General features: G+C 44.3%; 1 protein-coding gene across 1 annotated transcript; it reads right to left on the reverse strand.

Annotated features, from left to right (window-relative positions):
- Positions 1-301: 301 nt before the first annotated feature.
- Positions 302-26,339, reverse strand: LOC111843129 (sodium-coupled neutral amino acid transporter 4-like). The gene is made up of 17 exons (XM_023810421.2): positions 26,212-26,339; positions 17,431-17,493; positions 14,619-14,745; positions 13,698-13,788; positions 13,483-13,598; positions 11,713-11,786; positions 11,529-11,621; positions 11,026-11,107; positions 10,453-10,535; positions 10,298-10,356; positions 9,265-9,477; positions 9,079-9,158; positions 8,851-8,951; positions 8,611-8,735; positions 4,941-5,085; positions 4,731-4,828; positions 302-4,383 (listed from the first exon to the last, which is right to left on the reverse strand). The coding sequence occupies exons 3-17, from the start codon at positions 14,729-14,731 to the stop codon at positions 4,282-4,284; spliced, it is 1,575 nt and encodes a 524-aa protein (XP_023666189.1). The 5' UTR covers positions 14,732-14,745; positions 17,431-17,493; positions 26,212-26,339; the 3' UTR covers positions 302-4,281.
- Between the last annotated feature and the right edge of the window lie 246 nt (positions 26,340-26,585).

Here is a 26,585-nt window from a genome sequence, read left to right on the forward strand (position 1 = left end):
CATTGATAACATGCCTATAGAGATATTTTTAGAGTGTAAATAGAGAGACCACACTGTTCATGTAACGACTTTGTTTTCACGCAACATACAAGTGTCGCTTTATACAACTTTCATCACTTAGATAATTTAACAACATGAATGGAAAAGGGATTTTCAGCAATCGGAATTTTATTCCTCCTCCCAACTTTAAGTCTTGACTAAGACCTGGCTGGAATTTGAAAGCCGTAGTTAGGTAAAGGCTGGATCCACTGCTGCCGCCTGCGTCATCGATTCAATCAAAACGAAACCTTGAACGAGTGCATTTCATTACATTGTTTATTTTCACATCTGACCCCGAGGTTTATCTGGTCCTTGGTACAGAATATATCCATCAACCCACAGTGAAAATTGTACTTTATGTTCCTTTACTGCTAAAATAACAAAAACCTTTTAGACAAATGCCCTGATAATTGCAGTTGCTTCAATCCATGAAATATTTCAGTTCGGACAAATACAATCATACTCTTGTGATCTTACATATTAAAATCCAGTTTATGGAAGCAGTGACTATATATTTAGAAGCTCCTGCCTAATACTGTTTCACTCCCAGTGCGTGCAGAAACGAGCTACCCAGTCACCTCAGACATTATCCGGAAACTGCCGGAAGATGTGCATATACAGTGAATACTGGTAACAGCATCTGCGAGGCTTGGCGACTTGGACTTCCTCTCTCCGCCGCTTTCAGCTGGTTAGCACGAGCGCTAACCAGTACCGTACAGCAAAGGCTTGGTAGAATAACATATCCGTTGCTGAAACGTCATACTCTTATCATACAAGATCTTGATTATAAATAAGAAATAAAAACATGCCTTGATTTAGTATATAAAACATTGGACTGACAAACCAATTTAGTGCCATCCCTCTTGTAGCTAAATAAGTCCCGTAATAATAATCAGTATGAAATCGTCCAAACTGCAGAACAAAAACTAAAATAAAATAAGTAGTATTGCATGCGTTTAACTATCAAGAAATAAAAGGTATTGAGATGATTATATTTTCTGGTATGTTAAGGGACATACTGGGCGTTTTGGCAACTAGCTAAATAACAGTCCAGGGAAGCAGGCCTTTTGATCCAGGCCAACAACACCAAGAGTCACTGCGCAATGTAGGGATCATCGGGATGCAAGTAGACAAACCTCGGTGGCACTAGGACCCAGCGGTGCTCTTGGAGAAAAGGAATCAGGAGGTCTCAGCTGTCGTGCCCTTGATGGTGAACGAGGAATTGTCAGCCAAAATGGACCAAGTTAGCAACATGCTAAGATGATTTATCGGGGAGAATCCTCTATTTCTGCTCGCACCCCCCATCTGTCAGTTAACTGGCACACTGAACAAAAATGTGACCCCCCCAGCCCACCGCCTGTTCTATGCACATGTACACGAAGCAGGACGCAATTTTTTTTTCCACATTTATTGTTCATAGTTCACCTTACTGAAAACACTTCAATGATACAAAAAAAAATCTTTGTTCTGGAAAATATACAACCGAGTTTGAGATCCTCTAGACGTGACGCAGATGTGTCGACATCCTCCCTCTGTGTCGGTCGACATGCAGTAGAACCGGGCCTAGAATATCTGAGTGCTCCCCCGAATGGCACGGAAGGGAATGGCCAAAGTCCTTGAAATGCTGCAGTGGGAGAGAGTGGAGATCCACCGCGACAGACCGTAACACTCTGACGCCTCACAGCCGGCTGGTGCTGCTCCAGGCCCTTGGGATTAACCTTGCCTGTCTGGTCTCCACTGCACTAAGAACTAACTGTACAAGGCAAACACATACCTATGACCAAGGCCAAGAATCAGCAGATGTCGCATTCAAATTTTTACGTCAAGACTGGCACGTACCTTTAAATACCTGACCTCTGGGGAAAAAAACCAAAATAAACTATTCTTCCTTATGCTAACAACTATTACTCTCTTTCCCCAATATCTAACAGCTTATAACTGATCTCAGTACGCAGTGTTCTGAAAAAATTGCGTTATAAATAATTTAGAAAACAACTACAGTAATATTGAAATCTAAATTTAAAAAAAACTGGAAAAATCGTGAGGCACACTTGTTCCCACACAAAAATTGAATATGTGCCAGACACTGTCTGATATTTACAGTACATTTACAACTTTGAAAATTGACCACATGTGCGAGCCAGTACATGAACACAATACCGAATCATTTCATTTGAAAATATCCTGTTGCATGCATATGATGATCCGCAAGAGACTGGTAAACACCTTCCACTCCGGGTAGCTCGAATGAATTTAAAGTTCTTTAAGTATTATTTCACGCTTTCTTGACAAGACATATATTGTCATGCACTATAATGACTAACAAAGCAACAGCCACTAATAGAGCCCAGGAAATATATACTTTGCATGAGCTATATGCTTTTTTCTGTGGGTATTTGACAAGGCACGTTTCAATATTAAAATGTTTATCTGTTGAAAATGACCATTTTCAATTAGGTGATTTATCCTTAAACAGCAATTCAATTTCAATTATTTATTAGTAGAGGGGCGATAAGAAATGAATATTCTAATATCATGAAAATTGATACAACTGATTCTTCCCTTAAGGGTATGTAAACTGATGTATGGAAGATGTAACATTAGCATTAACACACACACACACACACACATAATGTAGTATATATATACACCCCCCCCCCCCCCCCCACACACACACATACATATAATGGCTGTTCAGGGCGGCACGGAAACAAGGACACCTTTGCGGAAACCTTTCCAAATACAACATCCACAGTCTGTAGTCTGTAGACATCCGTAGCAGCCAGCAATAACCACTGGCTTCTTGGAAATTTCTCAAGTGACATACCGTAAATAAGCCAGAAAATAACTCTGGCAAAATGTCGGGAGTCGAAGCTCTTACGAGGAGTTTCAGGGACCGAATTCGCCATGAGGTAGCCCACATGCTCAGAATATCTCAGTGCTCCATGTACATAGTGTGACACTCAGTGACGCTATAAATGGTATTACAGTGAATCAAATCCTGCTGCACAGAAGCTCAACCACAAACGCATGTACTGAAACTAAAAGCTATGATGCTAACAGACTCTATGCTTCCCTTTAGCAGCTTGTAACAAAAGTTTACATTCTGAATTGTGGGATGTTTCAAAGAAAATAATCAAAAAATATTGTAAATAAGTAGATGTGTGCTATGTGGTTGATAATCAGCTGCATAAAATGACTGCAATGTACCTAATTAGCTAACAAAATGATTTAGCACTACTATTGCCTTGCTACTTTATCTTTCTGGTTTCCACATTCAATAGAAATAGATCAACTAAGCCCACTATAAATCCAGAATTAGCTATAAAAATAGCTATATATGTACTGATCATAATAAGTGTGTGTCAATCTAAACGAAATACAAAAATTCATTAAAATACTGAACGATGTTTTTTTTTTGTCCTCACTAAAACATCATTGGCTAAAACTAAAGTTTACTTCTCAGAATTCTTGGAAATAATAACAATTAGGCCTCAGATACCAGTTTGAGGAAGGGATTCTTGCGTTCTTGCAAAAGGAAACATTGTAAAGTGGAAACCTGCTGATACAGATTAGATTAGAGTAAAGGATGCCAGGATCGGTTCCGATGTTGCTTGCCCGTTGTTCTGTGGAAAACGCAAAGGAAAAAAATGCAAGATGAAAGTGCTGCTCATCCGTTGCCTTCCTTCCTTCAAGTGCATGAGCGAATCCTTGACTGCCCATCCATGTCACCAGCCGCGTGAAGTGAGGGTTTGACCATCACACTCTGAGTGGCTTTTACAGCTTGGTGTCCTTTCCGAGTAAGTTTTGGCGAGGCAGAGGTCACTCGTTTTGATCTGGTGGTGTCTGGGGGCACGCGCGTGACATCAGCAAGGCACGTCTGTGCACCGGAGGCTCGTGCGAGACCATCTGCAGAAGGTCAGTCTCCGGATACACTTCTCAGTCTTTCACGTTCAAGGGTTGTTCTTGCGAGACGGATTTGCTTTTGGCACTTATCCCGAAAAAGTGTTCCTCTCGGGGGGGTGGGGTGGGGGGCATAGTGGTGGCCCCATCTCTCTAATGCTGTTGGGCTGTGTAGTGAAACGACCCTGTAGTACACAAATGTTCAGCCATGGAACCAGCCAGTGAGCGTGAGGCTCCAGCTTGCGGCAGTCCAGCGGGGGCCCTGTCGGATCGGACCCATCGAGAGGGGGGCTTGTACCAAGTCCCTGGCCCTCCCGGCCGCATCAGAGCCTGCAGGTTTCAATGCCCGTTGGAGCCCGATGGGTTGTGAACCCAGTCCAGGACTATTAGCGACAGACTTCCGACCATGAAGACAATGCCCATGACAAGAAATATGGTTGCCTGCAGAAAAGACAAGAGTGGCATGACAATGGCAACCCCCTGCATGTCTTTACAACTCATTTCATCAGGAAAGGTGCTAACTAAGAAGCAGGAGTAGTCAGTGACAATCCATGTATTGCTATATGCTAAAGCTAGCAGGTCCAAATCCAAGAAGAAGACACACTCATGCAAAGTGCTTAAGGGCAGAATTTCCAGTTGTATAACTGATCAAATTTAAAAGCTGTATGCTCTTGAATTCACATTGCAGAAAAACAATATGAATAAATAAACAGAAATTCCAGCTGTGACATTTCTCCCCCCATATATTCCTGGCCTTAAGTTTACAAATTAAGATAGCGGAGACTTACTGAGATCTTCTGAGGTGAATTTAAAGGGATGGATTTGACAAGTCGAAGGTAGAAGGCAGCAGGCAGAATGAATATCAACATGGTTGCCGCCGAAGAACCTGAGAAGGGAGAAGATTTTGAGGAACGACACACCCTCTCTACAGAGGACCTCTCCAGTACATTTTCTCATCTCTGCTCTCCTTCAGCGTGAAGGAGGACCCACCGACTCACCAATGAAGCCAAAAATGTCCCGGATGGTTGGTACGAAAATGACGAGGAGGTTGTTGAAGGCCAAGATGGCGACTGCTATCAGTACATGCCTAACCCAGCTGAACTCTCTCCCGTTGAACAGCAGCATTATGACCGAGGATCGAATCTAAGACACAAAGCATAATGAGAGGATCCCTCAATCAGTATCACAAAAATAGATGAGGAACGTTTTTTGGGTCACAATGAAGTGATGTCAGATCATGTATGGGTGGAGAAATCTGCTGATTTGGTAGAAAACTGTATGCCCTATACGTCAATGTAGGACTTCTTGTGATTTGTATTATTGCCCCCCCCCCAAAAAAATATCACATTTGTTGGTTGAAATGTCTTGCAAACAACTTGCTATGCTAAGGACAAGGATATACCCATAACAAAAACTGAGAAATTAAAGGTATAGACATTTTTGGCTTTAAGTTGCGTTTTAAAATGAAACAAAGCCAGTGGCTGTTATCCAGGTTCTGCAAATTTTTGACAATTTACAGAGCAATTTCCAGTCTAATTTTTTGATACAGCCCTACATTTATGTGTTTATTTATAATTCATTTATATTTTATTGTACTATGGCATTTGTATACATTTTGTTGTTTGTTTTGTTACACCTGTTAAGATGCTAACTGCATTTAATTGGTTCTGTACCAGTACTCAGCAAAATGAAAATAAATCCTGCAATATGTAAAACTGTGCAGAACCTGGCAGGTGTGTGCCTTAGCCGGTCCTGGATTTGCCTCCAATTTCCCCAGGGATGCCGTCTGTTATATTTTATTTTGAATAAAATTCTTTGCTAAACAAATACGAAACTTATATTCCATTTTGTTTGTACCTCAGTATACTCTCAAGCTAAAGAGAAAAATAATTGTATCTACAGCATAAAAGACAAAGATGCTTGTAAAAAACTAAGAATGTGACCCTTTCACCACTTCTACACGAGGGGGTGAAAGGTCACAAGGCCAAAGGGACTGGGGATGAACAAAAGCGAGATGATTGGCCAGGGAACTGTTTGTGGGTGTGGTCTGAGAGTTCCGCCCACCCAGACACAAGTAGAGCAACCCTGCTGCATGATTGCATCAGACAGTAATGAGAGGGTAGTAACGTAAACGGTTTCTGGGCCCAGAAAGTTTTCCTGTGTCATGTTTTGATCCTCAGGATTTGTTTAGTGTTCAGAAAAAGTGTATTTGTTCTGAAAGATAAGTCTGCAGATCATTTATGCTCAAATAAAAAAAGGAACTGCTGTTGCTCTGTTGCTTTTTGATTAGATTAAAAATCCAAAATTACTTTTATACACATTTTTTTCCAGGGAATTTTGAAGAAACATTTTTTAAAAGTAACAATAATCAGACTCAGCCTAATCTCATATTTCTGTCATTATGGCCACTAACCCTTGACCTAGTTAAGCAACACTACTACTCCGCTTCAGATACACAAGGCTGTATTTCGACGGAACCAACACCCCCCGCACCCAGACGGCTCACTGAGGTCCAGGACACCCTGTCCCATCCCACCGAGGCAGGCGTCTCCCTGTCCCTGACCCCTGCTCTTTCAAGGCACCGCTTCCATGTGCGTTTCTGTACTCCCATTCAGTCGCTAATGACTCTTGGACATGTGCACTTTCATGGACTGTGGTGGCCTGATGGTTAGGGAAGTGTGCTTGTATTTGAAAGATTGCTAATTTGAATCCCCAACCAGCAAGGCACCACTGAGGTACCCTGAGCAAGGCGCAGCCCCCAGGCACTGCTCCCCGGGCGCTGAATTAGTTGCCCCCTGCTATGTCATGATGTCACCTATGGGTTAAATGAAGAGGACACATTTCATTGTTTCTCTCACTGGCTTGTTATACCCTGAAGATGAAGATGGCTTCCCGTTAGCTCATCAGCACCACCTATTGGGCTACCTTTGTCATGATCATCCATGACTCACCAAGGAAGTGACAGCAAGACACTCTGCTTACATCCACATCAAGACCATGATTGTGTCTGTTACACGCCGCTGGTGCACTTTGGAAAATGCTGTGGGGTCTGTGCTTTCTGGGAGCATCACTGCCCGTTATGGCAACTGCGGTTCCGAGGAGCGCAGAGTCTTGCAGAGGGCGACACGGTGCACCAAGAGAATCACCGGGACAGAACTACCCACCCTGCAGGACATCTACATCCAACGATGTAGGTCCAGGGCATTAAGCATTATCATAGACATTCTACACTGATGACCTGAACTGTTCCATACGTTGCACTCAGACAGGCGCATCCGGAACCTTCTGGACAGAGCTAAAAAAGCAGCCCTTTAGGATTATTAATCATTAATTTATTATTATTTAATTCCACCAAGTAAAAAAAGATAAAACTGCAACCGGAACATTAATTTTTTCGCATTTTCTTATCATTTTGTATCTTTAATATATTTCTTTACTTTTAGTACTATTTTGTTCACTTATTTTACTTTGTTTTCTTGTGCTAATTTTATTTTATTATCCTTCTACGTTGATTATTGCACAGTCTGGAGTAGCAGCAATTTCATGTCACGGCTGGTGTACCACTACATTCATGCATGTTACAAAACAATTATTGAATCATGAAATGCAGAAGCTTTGAAATCAGAATTACATTTTCCCTACTGAGGCCTGTCCTCTCGCAAATCCCCAAGGGGAAAAGTCAAGTCAAGTCAAGTTGACATTCTATAACACATTTTAAAATAACTATTGCTAATCCAGGTATAGTACAAAAAAGAGATTTAAAACTAACAAGACATACTAAAATATAAAACCCATTCAACTGCTATTTAACAAAATAAAAGAGTTTTAGGACATGAAGTAATAGTGCGTAATAGTGCAAATAAAAAAATTGGATAGTGATGAAGACAGATCAACACTGATAAATATTATAACTACTGAAACATTTAAAACATTAAAAACTAAAACATCAAACTGATGTCTGCGTAGAAATATAGCGTGGAAAGACGTAGAGCATGACGCGAACGCTTGTGGCCGTCAGCTGTTCCTGGCCGCCCTGCGTCTGTGGCTCTATATTTAGCCCCCGCCCCCATATGGCGTCAGGTGTGTCTGAATACGTCTCACCGTGGGAGCGAGGGTTGCACTGGCTGGTCGCCCTCACGGTGGGGGAAGCAGGGTGGAACCTGCTGGCTGAGCTTGGCCAATCGTATTTTTTATTATAGCATTTAGAGAAGCTTACACCGAAATAACGACTCAATGTGAGAAATATCGCTTTGCTTATATTATTGTGACGTTGGAAGCCCTGATTTTTGGTCGTTTACCTTCATCACTCGAGAGAAAAGGACAGGAAGGTTTGTATAATCTGATCCCTGGGGGCCCCCACCTCTCTAACAGAGCACATACAGAAGGTCATGCCATTTAGACTGTTTATATGTGTAGGCATACTGCATAGTTATGACACTGTTGGCGTGTCCAGCACAGTGAGGCACTGTGCACATATATAATGCAGGAAGGCACTGTACACTCCATACTGCCCTACAAAGGCAAAACACAGTAACTGTGGTGACAGTGAAACTGAGAAAAAGGACTTCATGGTTTATTGGCTGTCCACCCGACTGTGTTGTAGGTAGCTAAGTGACAGTGCTTTCTTCAAAACTTAACGTTGAGATAATTTCACGGCGGGACACTCACAGGGAAGAGCACGATGGGCACGGTGAGGGTAACAGCCGTCAGCACGGCTAGCCGCACCAGGAGCAGAAGGGTGTCAAAGTGGTACACTTTGGTGAACGTGTGCAGAAGCTCAGCCTCCACGTTATCTGTGGGAAGAGGACGGGACGGGAGAAGGGTGTCAGAGCTGGCATGCGATGCCGGCACACGTGCATGGTAATGCGACGCCGGGCATCTGGATGGCCCCCGGCACGTGGCGCGTACCGTAGAAGGTGAGGTAGCCAAAGAGCGCAGACAGCATGTACATTATGAGCATGGCGAAGATAGAAAGGTTGGACACGCTCTGCATCTTCCGTCGGGTGCGACTGCAAATTCACAGGAATGCATGATGAGATGCGGGCCACTTGTGTAGTGACGCTATTGCGGGGCAATGCCCACATAGTGACTGTGCCCCCTCCTGGGAACGAACGGAAGTAAAGTGCGATAGCTCACTCTTTCAGCTCGCTGTAGATTGGCAGGACCTCCGGGTGGCACACGAAGGCGAAGGCCAGGATGGGAACCGTGTAGGCGGTCTGTGTCGGGAGCAGACAAAGCCGGTGTCAGAAAAGACGCGAGACGGGGGGGGGGGGGGTCGGGGCAGCCTCACGCACCCCCGGACATGCATGTACACATGCGTACCTGCGAGTTGAACACAAAATACTTGGGCCGGCACATGTCCTCGTCCAGGTGGTGGCCATCGTCCTGGAACTGCGCCCCTGTGGGGTGGGGCAGGTCATGCAAGGACTCGCTAGCAAGTGAGGGGTATGACTCTGACCCATTGAGGCTGTGATTGACAGCGTCGTAATGGAGGAAGGGCAGGGGACAGGGGAGCACAGTCTTCTTATAGATGATCTGTGGAAAGGAAAGATGGTCAGCCCTCCCCATAACCTGTCAAACACAAAAATTATGAGAACTGTATGCAGGGGTACCTCAAAGCACCCTCCTTGGTCCAGTCAGGAACATGGCAGTATCACATTAAAATCCTGACCGTGATCCCATTCCTCTATAACAAAACTCGGCTTGCTCCTAGCAGAATAATGGTGAAACCCAGCGTCTGCTGTATTTAGAGGTAATTAGAAAGTCGATATTGCTGAAGACAGGACACATCAAGGAACAGCATTCCTGCCCCAGGTCAACTTGAACTGTGGCTTGTCAAGACATGGGGTGCAAAGTTGCCGGAAATGGGTCTACACCCTCAGCAAGTGATTGCGTTCCAACATAATTAAAGCCCCTAGGTGAATTCACAGAATCACACACACACACAGTGCAGCTAAACTAGGCACACTATCCAACATTTCAGCAATAATTGCATGTTGCACTGATAGAAGCTAGTCCAAGATTTCCTTATAATAATCTGATTAAACTTAAAACTCAATGTCCTACCAATGTTTTTTACCCGGTTCATAGACCTAATGTGATCTAATATATTAAGTATTTCTGTCTGGTGGATGTGAATCAGCAACGATTTGAGCCCATCACCATAGTGAGTAGAAAGCAAGCGTCGCACTTCTGTGATGTAATCAGAGTGAGACGGCAGACCAAATACCCACTGGTGCAGATGGGAAGCCAAACAGACACATGTGCCATCCCTATACTGCGCTACAGCACCGGACTGAGAGCAAATAGAACGGCACTCAAATCGAGACACACTCCAAACCAAATCAACACTTACCACTCCCAAGAAGAAGACCATACAGGACAGGGAAAGGCCGCTGGTGTATCCAAGGTACCCTGTGCACAGGAAACAGCAGAGGGTATGAGACTAAGGCCAACATGGCCGACACAGGCAGTGGGTGGGCTGCTGGCAGTGAAACGCGGGCGGCTTACCAAGGTTTTTGAGGAGTGCAAGGGGCAGGATGACGACCAGAGACACAATCACCACCAAGTAGTTGCCGTTCAGATACCATTCACTGAGCAACAGAGGTGGGACAGCAGATAGGGTCTTGATCAGAAACAAATTCTGGTAAGACTTTACTTGAGAGCATGTTTTAGTCATTTATAAACACATTCAGAACAAATAATAATGCATTCATAAAGCATAATAAACATGGCTATAATGTGTTATGTCTTTTTATAAATATTTATAGTCATATTCATAATGCTTCATGAATGCATTATAATGTATTATGAATGTGTTTATAAATTACGAAAAACACGGCCTTAAGTAAATTGTAACCTAAATTCCCTGATTAATTTATTTCATTATGACATCATCTTTATTTGAACAGTATAATAGATAATGCTGAAGCATGTGAGATTCCATATGGTAGAGTATCAGCTGATACGTGGACTTGTGTGGCACTGACCCTATTGCGGAATGTGTGTCACACAGCTCTGCTTTTGGATTGGATCAGTCGTGCAAGAATGAATGGACTGTGAGTAATGCATCTGATGTCTTACCCAGTGGTCTCCTCCATACCCATGAAGGTCCGGATGACTTCCGGCAGTTCATACTTCACGATGAACAGGTAGCTGGACATGGCTGCAGGAAAACAGACAGAACGCTACTGAATACAGACAAAGACAAAATAACGACTCTTCCATTAACAGGTCACTGCACAAAGGCATTTGTGATTACAGAATTTTAGAATTTCTTTATCATCATTGTACGATGAAACAATCACGTTGTTTATAACCCAGAGGGGACTCCAACCCACAATCCCCACCTCTGAAGGCTAATGCCTTATCCAGTCGGAGCTTGGTACTGGGGGGTTAGATGATTGAATGAATAGATGAATGAATGAGAGAATGAATGAAAATAAAACGATAAAGCCAGATTGACATAAATGTTGGCAAAAATAACCAGTAATCAGTAAATAATCACCAATGGGTGGTATAAATATTACAGCATCAATATGGAGTAACCAGGGACTCCGGTTCAGACATCAGCTGTTGAGCCTCACCTCCGATGTTCTGCAGTGTTATGGAGCCAAACGTTGCTATCTTCCCCGGCCAACCGAAAGCCCTCTCCCCCAGCTTCTCATAGATGAGGGAACCTGCGGAAGGCGGAGGGCTCAAATTCCACGGGAGGCCAACAAACAGGAGAAGGCATTCAGAGGAGATAGCGCCACTGTGCGGGAGACCGACCTCCTTCCTTGGCGGTCACTAGCAGCAGGTGAACTGAGTACAGGGAGAGCACGGCCACGGCCAGGAGCAAGACCCTGAAAGGGAGAGGAGGAATGTGCTGCATTCACTCGCCTGAAGGAAAAGGCACGGTAAGCACTTGAGTGTCCCGGATGTGAGGTGGTTCAGTGGCTATGACTGCAGCCTCATGTCACCTACACTTGGGTTCTGCTCAATGCTCTGTGTGGGTGGTATCTGCACACACTACCCCCCAACCCCCACCCACCCACCCCCGGCTCATGTGGGTTTCCGCTGGGTAGCCTGGCTTCCACCCGAGTGTGAAAATGTGGTTTACGTCGACCTGCGTCTCTCTGCATTTATCCTAGTGTGTGTATGTGACTGTTTGCCGTACGATGGACTGGTGTTCCTTGAATTGTGAATTGTGTTTTTTTGGTGGTGGTGGGGGGCGGGGGCATAAGACGTGACAACCAAATCATTAGTCAATAGTATGTTTTGAATCGATGAGTGACAGGGGAGGGGGCTCTCTTGGGGGGTTCATCAACTTTCAGCTGGGGATGGTGTCCCTGTGGCCACGCCCCCATATACGCCCCCACTTTGTCCATGGGACACATTCCAGGCAAAATAGATCAGTGGATAGAAAATAAGCAGCAAATGTGTTAATTCTGAATGACAGGAACCGTTGTAATGGCTCCACTCTGTGTTAGCATACAGCACTGCTATAATGATTTTCAATAAAAAATAATAGCTATTTTTTTATCATTTCCAGTGTGCAGTTATCAGTTTGGTGAACAACAAAGTGCCTTGGAGGTGTCCTATCGGATTTCTTAACCAATAAGCACACTTTATCTGTCTTTACCAGTTCATTAATGTAAAGTCAGTACTAGTATTCTTACAAATTACTAAAATATTTGCTTAGAGCTATGCATTTAGCCTGTCAGAACAGCTGTACATTTTTTAATCTGAGGCTATTAAATACTTAACTTAGAGATTTTAAACCTGCAGCCTCACAGTCATAAATCTGGGTTCAAATATTCGGATCGAGGGGGTGGGGTCTCTGGAGGCCCCGCCCCCTCCACAATGTAAATTCCGGAGGCCATTCACGGATTCACTTGGTGCTCTGCAATACTGCAGAGTCATCGTGCATCAGTGAAAAATCTCTGGTATTCTCACTCTCCAAGAAAACAATGTCCAATAGTGGAAATTAAAGAAAAATTTCACAGACTAGGATCTCATTCTAAAAAAAAACAGTACCCCCCCCCCCATACCCCTGACAATTAGCAGTACAGAGTAAGGGTCTGGTGTTCTTGGTGACTAAGCAGAACCTCCAGTTGCTCAGTTCAGTCACGGCAAAGCTGACCCCCCCCCCCCAGCCCTACCCCAGCCCGTGCTGATCACCTTCTCCTCAGTTAGAAGCCAAATGCCATTGATTGTGAATGAGACAGTGTGTCCCTCAGGCCATCCTAAATTACACCCGACAGCCGTGGCCCCCACCCATTCTCCCCTCCCATTCTGGAGGCCCTTTTTAAATCCAGCCACTGCTAGTGACTTGTTCCATAGGAGCTTTCTAGAAGCAAAAAATGTCTGATGTCAGTTGGGCTGGCCGTGTGTTTTTATCCCTGGAATTCTGCATGCTGTTAGCATTGTAGCCCATCGATGCTAACGATTACCACTGAAATAGGCCTCACTACACAAATCTGTGGCAAAACGAGTATATTGAGTGGTGCATCCCTGCAGATGTCTGCCAAGAGCGGACGTGAAGAGAAGAGCACTCACAGAAAGAGCACGATGCCCGTGTTGGCCATGGCGTAGGACAAGCCCAGGATGCCACTGCCCATGATGGCATTGCTCAAGTTGAAGACAGACATCCCGAAGGAGATATGCCCGGGCTCCTGAACATACAGACATAGGATAGTTAGGTCTGTGTCCCACCATGTTTTTGGACAGGTGATGCATGTATGATGACGTGGGATTCGGGAGGCGGGACTCACATCTTCATGGAATTCCTCGTATTTCCGTGTTTTCGTGATCCCATTGCTGAGAAACTTCTGGTTCTCCGGATATTCCTCGTCACCGAATGGACTGGAAAGCAGAGAGTGGAAAAATCCTTAGGCCCGACTGCGAAATGGGAAGATTTGGATGTGTCCTCTCAGATCTGAGGGATCATGTGTGCTGAGAGCTTTGAAGAGGCCCTTCAGGTGCTTTCGGGCAAAAACATCAAAGGGAAATGGGACCAAACCCAAAGCAACAAGCATTTCAATATTACTGACAGCACGTGTCACATGTATGAATGTGCTTTCGCTCTGGATTTTATTGTAGAAGTTTTCACTAGCAATGCCAAGCGGTATGTAATTTATGGCATCGCCGAAGTGTGTGAGCGCTCAGCTCAGCCACGGGTGCTGGGGGTGACATGCTTGAGTTCAGGAACTCAAAGTGAACTTGCTGCCCTCACACTGCTGCTTCTGTCCCGCTATGGAAATGGTACTGTTGCGTGTTTGGCAGTCTCCAAACTCAAGGTTGCTTCTCAATGTGCGTACTCGACCGTACTTGTGTTCTCGTATACCCGTTTTACGTCATCATCCATCGCCGATGACAAGTCCCAATACTCAGGAACAGAAGTACAGAGGAGGGTAAAAATCTCTGGATGGTGTTCATGCCCCAAATATCATGGATGCATTGGTTGCATCCTCACAAAATGAGATAAATCCCATGATTCACTGCGCTCCAAGTATATTCTTGAGAAGTTAGCAAGACCCGTTTTGCCTAGACCACAAGTACGATCTTTGCGTTCTTGGTACTGAGAAACAACCCAGGTCTCATGGCCAGCAAACTGACCATTCTTCTCATGCATGCAAGCTGGGACACTTCAGGTTGTTAACGCAACACAACAGCAGGAACAAGTGAGGACTCACCTGCTAATCGCTGTCTTTTCAGAGCTGCTGGGTTCGGTGTATGGATCAGTCAGGCTGTCCGCACTGTCATCATCCATGTCGGTACGGACCTTCTTCAGCTCCATACGCTCCATTGCCTGTGTTCCTCCTGCAGAGTACAGGGGTTGGACCCGAAGGCTGGTTAAGCTGGCGTCTCCCACGGAGGACAAGCTGTTGGACCGCAAAGCCTGGCTAAGGTGGCTTCTCTCACGGGCAGCAGGGCGTTGGACCAAAAAGCCCGCTTATGCTGGAGTCCCTCAGGGCGGACGGGGTGTTGGATGCCTTGATTTCCGTTGAGCAGATACCAAGCTCTACGGACAACACAAAGCAACCACCGCCCTTGATGACTAAGGACAGAACTTCAGGAGGATCAGCAGGCAGCTCAGCGGTCCTTAGAAGTTCGGCTGTCATCCCCTTTAGCAAAGTTCTTAATCTTAACTGATTTTTAAAATAATCAGATAGATTAGTGGGCAAGCTGTGAAATTACAACCCACATTTCCCTTTTTGTTAAGAGTAAACTTGATAAATAAATGCTGGAATAGTATAATTTTGATGTCTTGTCGAAGGTTCAAGGACCATTGATACATCGATGGTACCAATCCAGCCTGCATTCTTTGCTGACTAACTGTGACTTTCACATATTTTTGTAAATAAATCCATCTCCTGTAGTCATGTACTACAAAGGAACCCAACCCAATCCGGTCTGCCTGCACATGCCGGCTTCCGCTTAAAAAAACATCGCTATCAAGAAATGCATGCTCTGCCTTGACTTTTTAAGTTGCAGTTAAGCTGCTCCCGTTGTTCATATATCATTTCATGCACGTCACATGTACGCGTCGGGCTGTAGGCCAAAAACAGACCCAGGCTGTTTTTCTTCATTTAACACATATCGCAGCAGTTCAGCGAATGCAGCCTTTTCGTGGTTCACTAGCGGGGTTCAGAACGATATTGTATAACTGACTCAGTGGAGATGTCGCAATAAAAAAGGCTGATAGTTATGTACAAGGCAAAATAAAAAAAGTTTCAGTCAGGGATGCCTGTTTGCACACCTCAGCTGCCGTGGGGCAGTTACCAGTCCGAGGCCCCCTGCTTGGCTATTTATTTTGCCCCTGTCATGCTGGGGAAAAAATGCACTCATTGACACCATGCATATCGCACGCGTGATCATGAACAGAGAGCCGTTTCCTCCATCTTTACTGGGGGGAGGTCGTTTCACACATCAGTCCTCCAGGTTCCAGTTAAATGAACATTTACAATGGACTTTCTCGATCCCTCTCCAAATGCCCGCAGCAAACTTCTCCCTCCTGTGTGGATTAACCTGCTGAACCAGACCCTTAGCTCCACCCTGACATGGGAGATAGAATGGAGACTCATACTGCCTGGTACATTTACATATATTTATATAGCAGAGACTTTTATCCAAAGTTACATGCGATGGATAAGCAGGGACAGATAATGCCTGGAGTTACAGGTGTTTGTGGGCCTTGTTCACGGACCCGGCGAAAACATCGCTCCTCTGATTATGGGATCGGAACCCGCAAACTTCCGATCAGCCCTCTCAGCCAACACACTGGCCTGAGCATAGGTTTAAAACCAGGTCATGCGACCCACAATAGCCCACCTTTGCACATGATCAGGAATCAAGTTTTGGGGAAGTGCACCTAAGCTCACAGCGAAGGGTTGAGTCATTGAATATTGCTGTGATATCCTCCTGAGACCCCACCCATTCATTTATGTCCATTGTAGTGGACATTTTATTTTTGCATCTATCTTTTCACTGATGCAAGGAAACATATTTATTCCTGTTGTGCACTAAAGACGACATGCTGTGAAATTAAAAATAAAAATAAAATCTAAATTGTAAGATGTCTTATTTCCTCCAAAGACAAATAACCTAAAATTGAAGGACACTTTTCCCTTGGGTCTCAGGAGGATATTACGAAATGCACGATCGACGTTGACCGCAATAATCTCTAATGAAACCGATGACAGATTTGAGGTGGAGATCTGTTCGTGGTCTTTAGGAACATTCTGACCTGATGCACTTTCAGGATGATAATCTGCTCATCATGAGACTCTGTTGCGCAAAGGGACGTTGAGCGGTGATACTGAGCAAGCAGAGAGGGGAACAAAGTAGCTATTTCTGGGATCAGGCTGCTAACAGAGTCCACTGTCCTATTCACAAGCGGGCTCACAGACAGAGAGGTCATGGGTACAGCCTGGCTCACAGACAGAGAGGTCATGGGTACAGCCTGGCTCACAGACACAGACAGGCACCCAAAAATGGCCAGCCACGTGAAAAAAGCCAAGCACATAAGACCTGGCAGGCTAACCATACTGTCCAGAGTTTAGCCATTGCACAGCAGCAATAACTCTGTCACCCAGCTTGGTGTACTGGTTCGTAAGCATCTGGACAATGGTTCTGCAGCAATGTTTCCCAATTCAAATCTCGAGGATCTGCAGAGACTCCACGCAAAAACATGGGTGTCAGTGGGTCCCCACGAAGTAGGTGGAGAAACACTGTTCTACAGCATTAGGTGATTGTGCTTTATTTCAAATCTCTGCTCCAGATCTCCACCTCAAATCTGTCATTGGCTTCATTAGAGATTATTGCTTTTCATAGTGCAAAACCTCCAATTAGCCAATCATGTGAATGATCACACGCAAACAACACCGTAAGACATCTAAAATGCCCAATTTTTTTCTCTTAATCTTAATATGAAAATGATGAGTAATAACACAGCAATAAAGTCAAGCAAAGTTATTTTGCTCAAGGTAGAAAATGAACAGGTACCTGTCGGGTTGAAGCTGCCGGTCGAAAGCCCTGGAGTGGAAGACTCACAGCTGCACTAGCAAGCTGGGACAGAAAAAGACAGACACGCTCATAAAATGCAGGAGGGGCCTTTGGGCAGCCAATCACAGAAGCAGAAAGACACATGCAAACAAAGATTTAAAGCCAGTGGGAAAGTGAGTGAGGGACAGCCAATCGGAAGACGAGCTTTGATGACTCATGCCAGCCACTGTTGCTTCTGTCCTGAGCCCCAGAGCTCTTGCCGGGTTACAGCCAAGGACCCCAAAAGGTCCCATCTGCACAAGTTCAGCCTAGGAGACCCTTGGAGACTCTGGATGACTGACGTTCTACTTCTGGCCTCCGCCAGAGGGTGTATCTTCCTACGGTTTAAATGCGATGATGTAACAGCAGATGTTGTCGCTGCCCCGCCTCAAATATATCTCCGTGACACCCCTCACCCTCCGGTGCAGCCAAACAGCATGCCCCTAGGATTGGGCGTCTTGGGAAATATTCACAAAGCTTTCTTTAGGACTTTCGGAACAAGTCACTGATTTGCTACAACTTCAGATAAGTTCAAATACAGTGTTAAACAGTGACCCTCAATCTGCCCGACAATAAATAAAACATTAACTGGCCAACAAGAACAATCCTGCAAACCTGCAACCATTCCCAAAACCCTTGAATATTTCAGATTTTAATTACCCCCCGAACAAAGCATATGTCGTTTTCCACCCATTAACCCCCAGTGACATGACAGGATTGCTTGTGTAGGTGCTCCCTGAGTATGAACTCCTCTATCCACATTGCCCACAATGCACTGCATTCTTTACTCACGTCCGTTTGCTCAATGCAGTTTTGTTAAAAAGCACCAGATAGAGCTTATGACTTATATACATTTAGCTGCTTAGCTAACCGTTTTATCTAAAGTAACTTGTTGCCAATTTAAACAGTTTCATTTTTTATTGCTCCAGTGTGTGGCCCCTCCCAACCAGCAACCAACAGTCTGCAAACCCATGGCGTTAACCACTGCGCCACCTGCTGGCCCTACACTGAGCTACAAAACGCAATTACACAGCCAAATGTTTAATCGAAGTGATGAAAAATAAATCCATAGCTCCAGGGCGCAATGCTAATTCCCCTCCTGAGATTTGAGTGACAGTCTGTTGGATGCAATCCTTCCCCCATAACCGCAAACAGCTATGCTGCTAATTCACATCAAAACACGGATTGCCTACACCGACCTCCCTGGCCGCCAGCCCCCATAACCCATTCGGTCGCTGCTGGGTTTGTGTACGCGGCCCCCTTCACAGATGTGGCAAATTCCCCCAACATGTGGCTCCGTCCGGAGGCTCCTTCCCGTGTGGGGGGGGGGGCTCCCTGCGTGGATCCTCCATGTTTGGACAAGACCATCTCCTTCATTTTCACCCTTTTCACGCATTTGTCAAATCTGGACCATGAGCCACATGGTCCCAGTCGTCTCTGTTTCTCAAATGCCTGGATCCCTAATGATACAGTAAACAATCTTACAGTGTCCCAACTCCAAGAATCGTTTCTTGTGGGTAAAATGAGAAGCGTTGGGTTTAGCGATCCGGTGTTTACTAATGCGCTTCATTTAACGGGAAGCTTTCATGTAAGTCACAGCTTAAAAGGTCCCCATCCATTCCTGTTGTGGACATGTGGAGGTCTCGTGCGTCCAGAATGTGCAAGCTCGGTCCGGGCGATCAAGTGGTAGAACGTGTGATAGTGCAAGATCATATGCGATCCCGTTCTGCTTCGAAGCTGATTTGACCTTTATTACAAAGAAGAGTGATGTATATCTTTTTCTTCAGCCGTCATTGCCAGTATCGTTTAAAAAAAAAAAAGTGAGTAATCTCCAGATCAAGGGTCTGATTTACAGTGAGAGTTACTTCCACAATTTCTATTAAGTCTTATGAGAGCTACTCACTGGCTACCAACAGGCTACAAGTCACTCTTGGTCGAGTTGTTGCCGACCACTCCTCCCGTCTACTGTTAGATTCATCAGGATTTCTGAATTATGAAATAAAATAGACATGATAACTCTCCATGGAGACAATTCCTTTCCGTTACAAGGGGCTAAATCAGAGGTGTGAATCTGAACCTCCTCTGTTCTTATTAATGTCTTGGGCCATTGAGCACGGAAGCCCCGTGGCCGAGAGCAGGGGAGGGACGGGTATCACCAGAAAGCAGCGTGTCCTGTATCGCAGCTCCAAAGAGGTGGGGCCGGGTGGACCCAGCGTCTCAGGGTGCGAACAGTAGATTGCCCCGAGTGAAGGAGGAGGTCAAACTGCCACAGAGGGGACCAGTTTGCCCATCAAAACCACGCAAACGAGACGAGATGCACTCCAGATGCCGCCTGAAGATTCCAATATACAAGTAATTAGTAATATGCCAAGCTGTATCCGTGTTTTCAATTACGGTCTGCAGTAATACGGAAAAAGAGTCCAAACCATATACACTGGGACAGAACTTCAGATAAACAGGATGTTAGATGTAGGAAGCATTACTGTAATGAAGACGGGCACCAAGTCCAGCCCTGAAGTCGCCTCGCAACTAACAAAGCGAGGTTCTGTCTCCAGGACCCTCCCAGTACACGTTATCAGCTCCACCACAGCTGGGTCAGCCTGCCTGCGCCAACCTTGAGAAACAGCGGCTCATTTTATCGCAGAAATCGCAAAGCCGAGAGACGCTGTTTTCACGTCGTCCTACAGGATCAGTTGGTTTAGTGGGTTAGGACTTGTGACTGTGACTGGAAGGTTGCTGGTTCAAATCCCAATGCGGACAGACTGATGCCGCCTTTGGGCCGCTCAGCGAGGCCCTTACCCCCCCCCCCCCACCGACATCAGAGTTGCTGCATGCTTGCTGACCTGGTGTTGTGATTCCCCAAACTTGCTCTCACCTCTGTGTGTCTCATGGAGAGCAAGATGGAATTGGCAAAGAAATCAACTTCCTCATGTGGATCCTTAATGTATCACTATCCTAAGTTACATACATGTGGAAGGGGGCACTAGAGTTAAAGGCCCCAGCTTGGTTTGCTTTTCTCTTTCTTAATTATAACATTGAGAAGCGATTCTGGGTCTTGTTGTGTTATCGGTAGTTCACTGAAGACCCAACCCACCAGAGCATTTAGGACGTTCATGCTCGTCAGCTCAGTGCTCAGCTGACCTCACCGATAGTGCCGACGTGGTGAGGAGACTTCGAGCTCCCTGCCGTGGTTATACGATGAAGCCTCCACTCCGGGCTGATTAAGTGCTTCACCGCCGTCTCACACCAACCAGACCTTCTTCTAAGGAGAACCTTCCGATGACGACTATGGAGATGTGATGTAGCACTCGGGTTCAGCACAAATGTTGAGCCAGACTCTTCACGGCCTACTGAATACGGCTCCCCTCTCAAGACAAGCCAGGATTGTGGAATGTGCTTTTTTCCAAAGGCCAACTCACTAGCACCACGAAGAATGTAGATCAGAACCAGAAGATTCTCAAAGCACTACTATAAATGACCACTTTTGTATAATAAAGTCACAGCATTGAGGGACATGGGCGAAGTTAATAGCCTTTTTCTGAAGACACAGAGCTAGATTCACGTTCCCATCTCAATCTGTAAGAGATGCTTCTGAAGACTGATAACTAGTCACTCTAACCAAGCAGTGAGAAGAAAAAAGGAAGTCGGTAGAGATGGAGAAAAGATCCTCAGCATGAAGCTACATAAGTCAGCTTTGTAGAGCGCAGTGGGCTTTGGACGGCGCTTATCTAGTTGGCAAAAAATAACCCAGGTTTGTTTTGTCAATTTAGTTTCAGCTGCTGATTTTGTCGCATAGCCGTCTGAAGACCCCTTCTGTACGCTGCCTTATAAATGCATTATGCATCACAAAAAAATCAGCATGTGAAGTATGCCTGCTATGAGGTGTGATGGAATCTTTGCATTTTATGCAAAAGCCGTGTGCATCTAGTTGGACCCCATGCCTTAGGAGAATGGGCTGCGTAAAATGCTTTTTCCATGCAACTGTTTTGGTTCTGTGTCATGCTATTGGGTCTACAAGAACTAGAAGAACCTGTTCTTCACAAGAACATCACAAACTGTTCCAAGGACATACAGGAACACATTTATACAAAATAATTTATGTCGATTTAAGTATGATATTTCTGAGGAACTCTAATAATATGCAATAGAGCCACTTAATGCCTAATTATAACTGTCTAATTATAAATGAACTCACACATGGAGACAAAGGGCCCTAATGACGCAGAGTGGCGAATGAGCACCTTCATACACCAAACAAGTGATTCAGACCTTCATAATACCTCAGGATTATTCTACCAGAGCACAATGAATCTAAAGGAGGAAGCTAAAGATTCAACTACAGTCTGATTTTTATGAATTTGCTGTCGTGAGCTTTTGTTCTCAGGCACTTGATATGTTGAGAGGTCACTGCTGTGTACTGGTGCAAACCACTCTTAAGAACAGCAACATCACGTCTGTGTTTCTCTCAGCTGTGGTCCCCTGCGCGAGAAGCAGACCTTCCGATTGTTGATTGATCCTTTTGGTTAAAAAAAAGAGCGGTATTTAGAGCGGCTCGTTTGGAAACAGCTGGACGCACCGGACAGACTCCAAACAAGCACGCGGCGGTTTCTCCTGGCTGGGAGAGGGGAAGGGTGCACAGAAGTGGCCAACATCAGTACAGGGGCATCCTGTGCATATGCACCACTAGGGGGCGATGGAATGTTCTTATGCTGGGGGAGGCATTTGAAAAACACTTCTGAAAAAGCCCAGCATAACAAGCTGAAGTGCATTAAAGAAACTAAGGAATAATTTCTAATAGTTCACATTAATCATGAATGCAGGCATTTTTTGTCAGCAAAATGAAATAAATATTGCATTTATGTAAATGTTTCAATTCCACATTTTTTTAAAGGCACAGCACAGTTCAGCTGACTTACAGCCTATTGCACCTGTTTCTGTAACAGACTCACAACCAGACTGCAGAGGAGAGTCCCTTTCTCCGGGTGCCAGGTTTGTGGTTTTCTGACTATATTTGGCTAGTTTAGAAAAAAAAAGAGACCAGCATCAAAGTGACATGTGGTCGGTTTCCACACAGACATAGATGGATGTGTGGATACTGTGTTTACGACGGGACTGAACACAGACATTCTGACAAGCAGTGCCGCAAATCCACTGAAACCCTTTCAGCTCAGTTCAGATACTAGTAGGGCAGCATGATACTGGGAAAAAAATCACATCATGATATTTAAATTTTTGTTATAAATATCATGATATTTATAAAACAACAGAGTCTGCAAAAAAGTAACTTATTGTCTTAATCTAGCTATTGCAGTCCTTGCGATGTTACAATTGCATTTCTAACATGCGACGTTGATGTTAACATCACGCATCGTGCAGCTCTAGATACGAAAACTATATCCCCTTCGCATGCTCAGATACAACCAACACATTCTTGGCTGCTTTCGGGCCACATTGTGCAGTTTTTGGGAATGAGTTGGCCTGGAAATTTCGGCAGGGCCTTCCAACCCTGCTCTCAGCACACCTCATTAGCTAGAAACCTGCAAGTTACTCAAACAAGAAACCACCCCTGTCACAGCCACAGTCAGCCGGCACACCGTGTCTCAGGACACACCCTCGCAAAACAGCTCTGGCATGCGAACAAAGCCCACGGTTACCATGGAACAAGTAAGAATCAGCACAATATGCAACTGCAACATATACAGTGAAATATGCTAATGAGATGCTGAAGGAATAACTCTGAAGCCAGAATTTTCATATGATGTTTCCCAGACCATGTTCTCTGTGGATCAAATCTTACATGTGTGGAGTTTGCAAGCTCCTCCAAAATCCTATGGGTACTCCAGTTTCCTCCAGCAGGCCAGAATAAAAGGCAGTTATGCTAACTGGCATTGCTAAATAGCCTGAAGTGTGAGTTTGCCCTGCGATGGACAGCTATCCGCCCCAGGATGTTCCCAGCCTTGTGCCTAGAGCTTCCTGCCACCCTGTGCTGAGTACATGACTTAAAGATGGATAAATGGTAATTAATATTATAAATAGGTGAAATTTCCAACTAGGAAATATTTCATTACTACATTATAAGATGTGACTGCTACAATGTATGTGTTGGTGCATTTCACGTCAAATTTAACTTAATTAAGAGGAGAATCAAGAATCAAGTGACTGAATCTGGAGACGGCCTTTGTAAGGCCACAATCTAATGGCCAACTCTAAAAAATGGCTGTAAGGTTGTATGCAATTGGCCAGTTCTGTGGGTGGTTTTTATGAGATCATATTGGTTCACTGACTCCCCTATGGAGACCTTAAATCTAGCTAACTGTAGCTTTTAAGGTAGTATTTCATTGGCTGAGGATGTTTTCTGCAGATTCTGACTGGTAAACACAATGGATCAGGTGGGTTAAATCAGCTGTAGGATCCCACAGCCCATATAGTTGGAGGCTGACAACCAGGGCCATCGGAGGAGCACGGACACCCAGCCAAGTCAGGAGGCCCAGCACTTGACAGGTGATCTTGTATACAAAACGTATACATAAAATTGGGCAGGAGGGCCCAAGGTGACATTTTGTCAGGGGCCCCAGAATTTCTAGGTATGTCCTGGTTGACGACACATACTTCAGATAAAGCAAGTGCTTATCTTAATGCATCCCGAATTTCCACTAGCGCTGGGTAAAAAAAATGGAGAAAATAAATGTAAACATATACGTGCTTTGAATTTGCTAATTCTGCACACTTGGGAAAAAACCCAAAATATTATCATACACCAGCGATGGAACACAGCTAAAAGCAAAACAAAACAAGACAAAATGAATCCCACAGCGGACAGAACGATCATGCGCTGCCAACTACCTGGTTGAGCCCACTTCCTAACGCTTTCTGGGTTCTGCTGGGTTAAGCTAGGCAGTAACCGTCAGTACCACGTCTTGCTGTATTTTGGCATTCTCTAGGCTAAAGTGAAGCCCTTCTACTGCATAGTAATGCTTTCCACTCTTTACAGTTACACTTGAAATCACCAACATAATGTAGTTATATAACAATTTCTTTAGTTTTCTTTTAGTTATAATAGGAAAACCATGGTGAACTATCTGATGTAACTCATGGCAACAGCAATTGTACACTCAATTTTTGTTTATGTTCTTACTCTATAATCTTACCCTGGCCAATTAAGTTAACTTTCAGAATTTATGTTTATTTTTTATTTTTTAATCGCACAGCAATAAAAAGCTATATTTTGACTAAAATTAGAGCTGAAGATTTCTGAAGATCCTGAATATTTATAAAACTGAATGCTTAAAAAAAGTCTTCAGTGCAACACAATGTGAAAGCATTAAGTTTATAACATGCAACAATAGTCTACATAAATGTTGCAATTAAAAAAAGTTTAAATCTTTTGTTTAGAGCTTCACAAAGAGGTATGGAAAAAGAGGAACTTCCGCAGAAACCAACGAGTTTCTACATGACAGTCGAGGCAATGAATAGTAAAATCTACGTGATTGTATGAGGGCGGACGTAATTAGGCTACCTGACACACACATTTTCGTTACTTTTATTCAGCTCTAGCATGGAAACGTCATTTTACAATTACACAAAGTATTGTACGAGTATATTCATCTCCTAAAACCTTAATAAGCCTAACTGCTTTTGTCAAGCTGTTTATATTGGCAACCTTAGTATAACACAATTTCGGGTAGCGACTGACACTGAACGACTGCGTGCTAACGTGCGCTTGCATGCTTTATTGATTACTAACACTACCCAAAAAAACGATTTCATAAAAGCATGCAATTCAGAAATTGTACATCATCTTACGAATGCTACATCAATCACGAAGCGCGACTTAAGAAGAATCTTCCAGCATGCAGCCCCCCCCGTCCGCGCGCCCACCCACCCCCGATCCCGCAGCGGTACTGCTCAAGTCATTTATCTAGATACCAACAGGCAAGTGGTGTCACCAAAAGATCGTACATGGACGTCCCACTACCTCCAGCTTATGTTTATTTATTTGTGATTTGACAAATTGTCCAATATAAAAAATAAATAAACACCACTGAGACCCCTCCCCTCCCCCACGCAACGGCAGTGAATGTTCAAACCATTTCATTAAGGGCTTCATTTAAAAATCTATAACATACCGGCGGTTGGGATTTTTGTGCATCAGTCTCTCTATTAGTTTTTAAAACAGACACCAAGATTCACAATGATTTTCCTATGTTGCGGGACCGCCTCGTGTGCGGAATCGCCGCGACCACGCGCCGCTACTGATACACCCCCATCTGTGCATTGTTGTGTTTTCACATGCCTGCTGTCCGCCCATCTTCAAACTAACAACGCTAACATCTGACATACAAATTTATTTAATTACAAAAATACTAAGAGTGAAATGCATCAAGCACTATATGCTGCTACAGCTAAAACACGCCTTAACGCAGGCACGGTTTACATACTGGATAGCATAAATCAAATATGACAATACGGCAATATAATATTCGACTGTGTTAGAATATCGATATTACTGTGATCAGGCATAACCGCCCTTTATGACCGATCCTTTTTTGTATACCCATTTCGCCTATGCAACAATGATCACTGTACATACATTTTTATTGTATCGAACAATCGATGAGTAGTATTACTAAGTATGGTTTTTGCACATTCACAAAGATTATGGTAGTATTTGCCCACGGTTCTAAAAAGCAAACAAGCGCAAAAATAAAGTGCAGGATATCGGAAACCTTTATTGTGACCCACCTTATTTAATTGATCAGGTTTCAGAGATGAGCGGCACGGAGACGCGGGGAAGTGAGCGCGCAGGACACGAGCCCCTTTGGTTTAACAGCGGAGCTTAAACAGTGGAAATTTCCACCATGTGACGGTGGTCTTTTAGAAGCATCATGTTTCATACATTAAGACCCAGCGACTCGACGCAACCAACTGAGATTAGGACCTGGATTTTACAGGGAGTAGCCTACCTTAAAATTGGAAAAACATCGTATGAATGTTTAAATGCATAATACTTTAAAGTATGCATTGATTACTAAATATATATTTCAAATATGAAAAGGCAGGTATCGAAATTACTTTCACCGTTTTCCATAATCTCTCCCCCCATACAAATCTACAAT

Source organism: Paramormyrops kingsleyae, chromosome 3 (assembly GCF_048594095.1).
Source record: "Paramormyrops kingsleyae isolate MSU_618 chromosome 3, PKINGS_0.4, whole genome shotgun sequence".
In the NCBI taxonomy this organism is placed as follows: domain Eukaryota; kingdom Metazoa; phylum Chordata; class Actinopteri; order Osteoglossiformes; family Mormyridae; genus Paramormyrops; species Paramormyrops kingsleyae.

Excerpts from the sequence above, each read along its gene's own strand:
- LOC111843129 (XM_023810421.2), bottom strand. The coding sequence starts at position 14,731 with ATGGAGCGTATGGAGCTGAAGAAGGTCCGTACCGACATGGATGATGAC. Across the intron at positions 9,478-10,297 it reads TGGTCTTCTTCTTGGGAGTG|ATCATCTATAAGAAGACTGT; the intron begins GTAAGTGTTGAT and ends TCCTTTCCACAG. Across the intron at positions 8,952-9,078 it reads ATCTACAGCGAGCTGAAAGA|TCGCACCCGACGGAAGATGC; the intron begins GTGAGCTATCGC and ends GTGAATTTGCAG.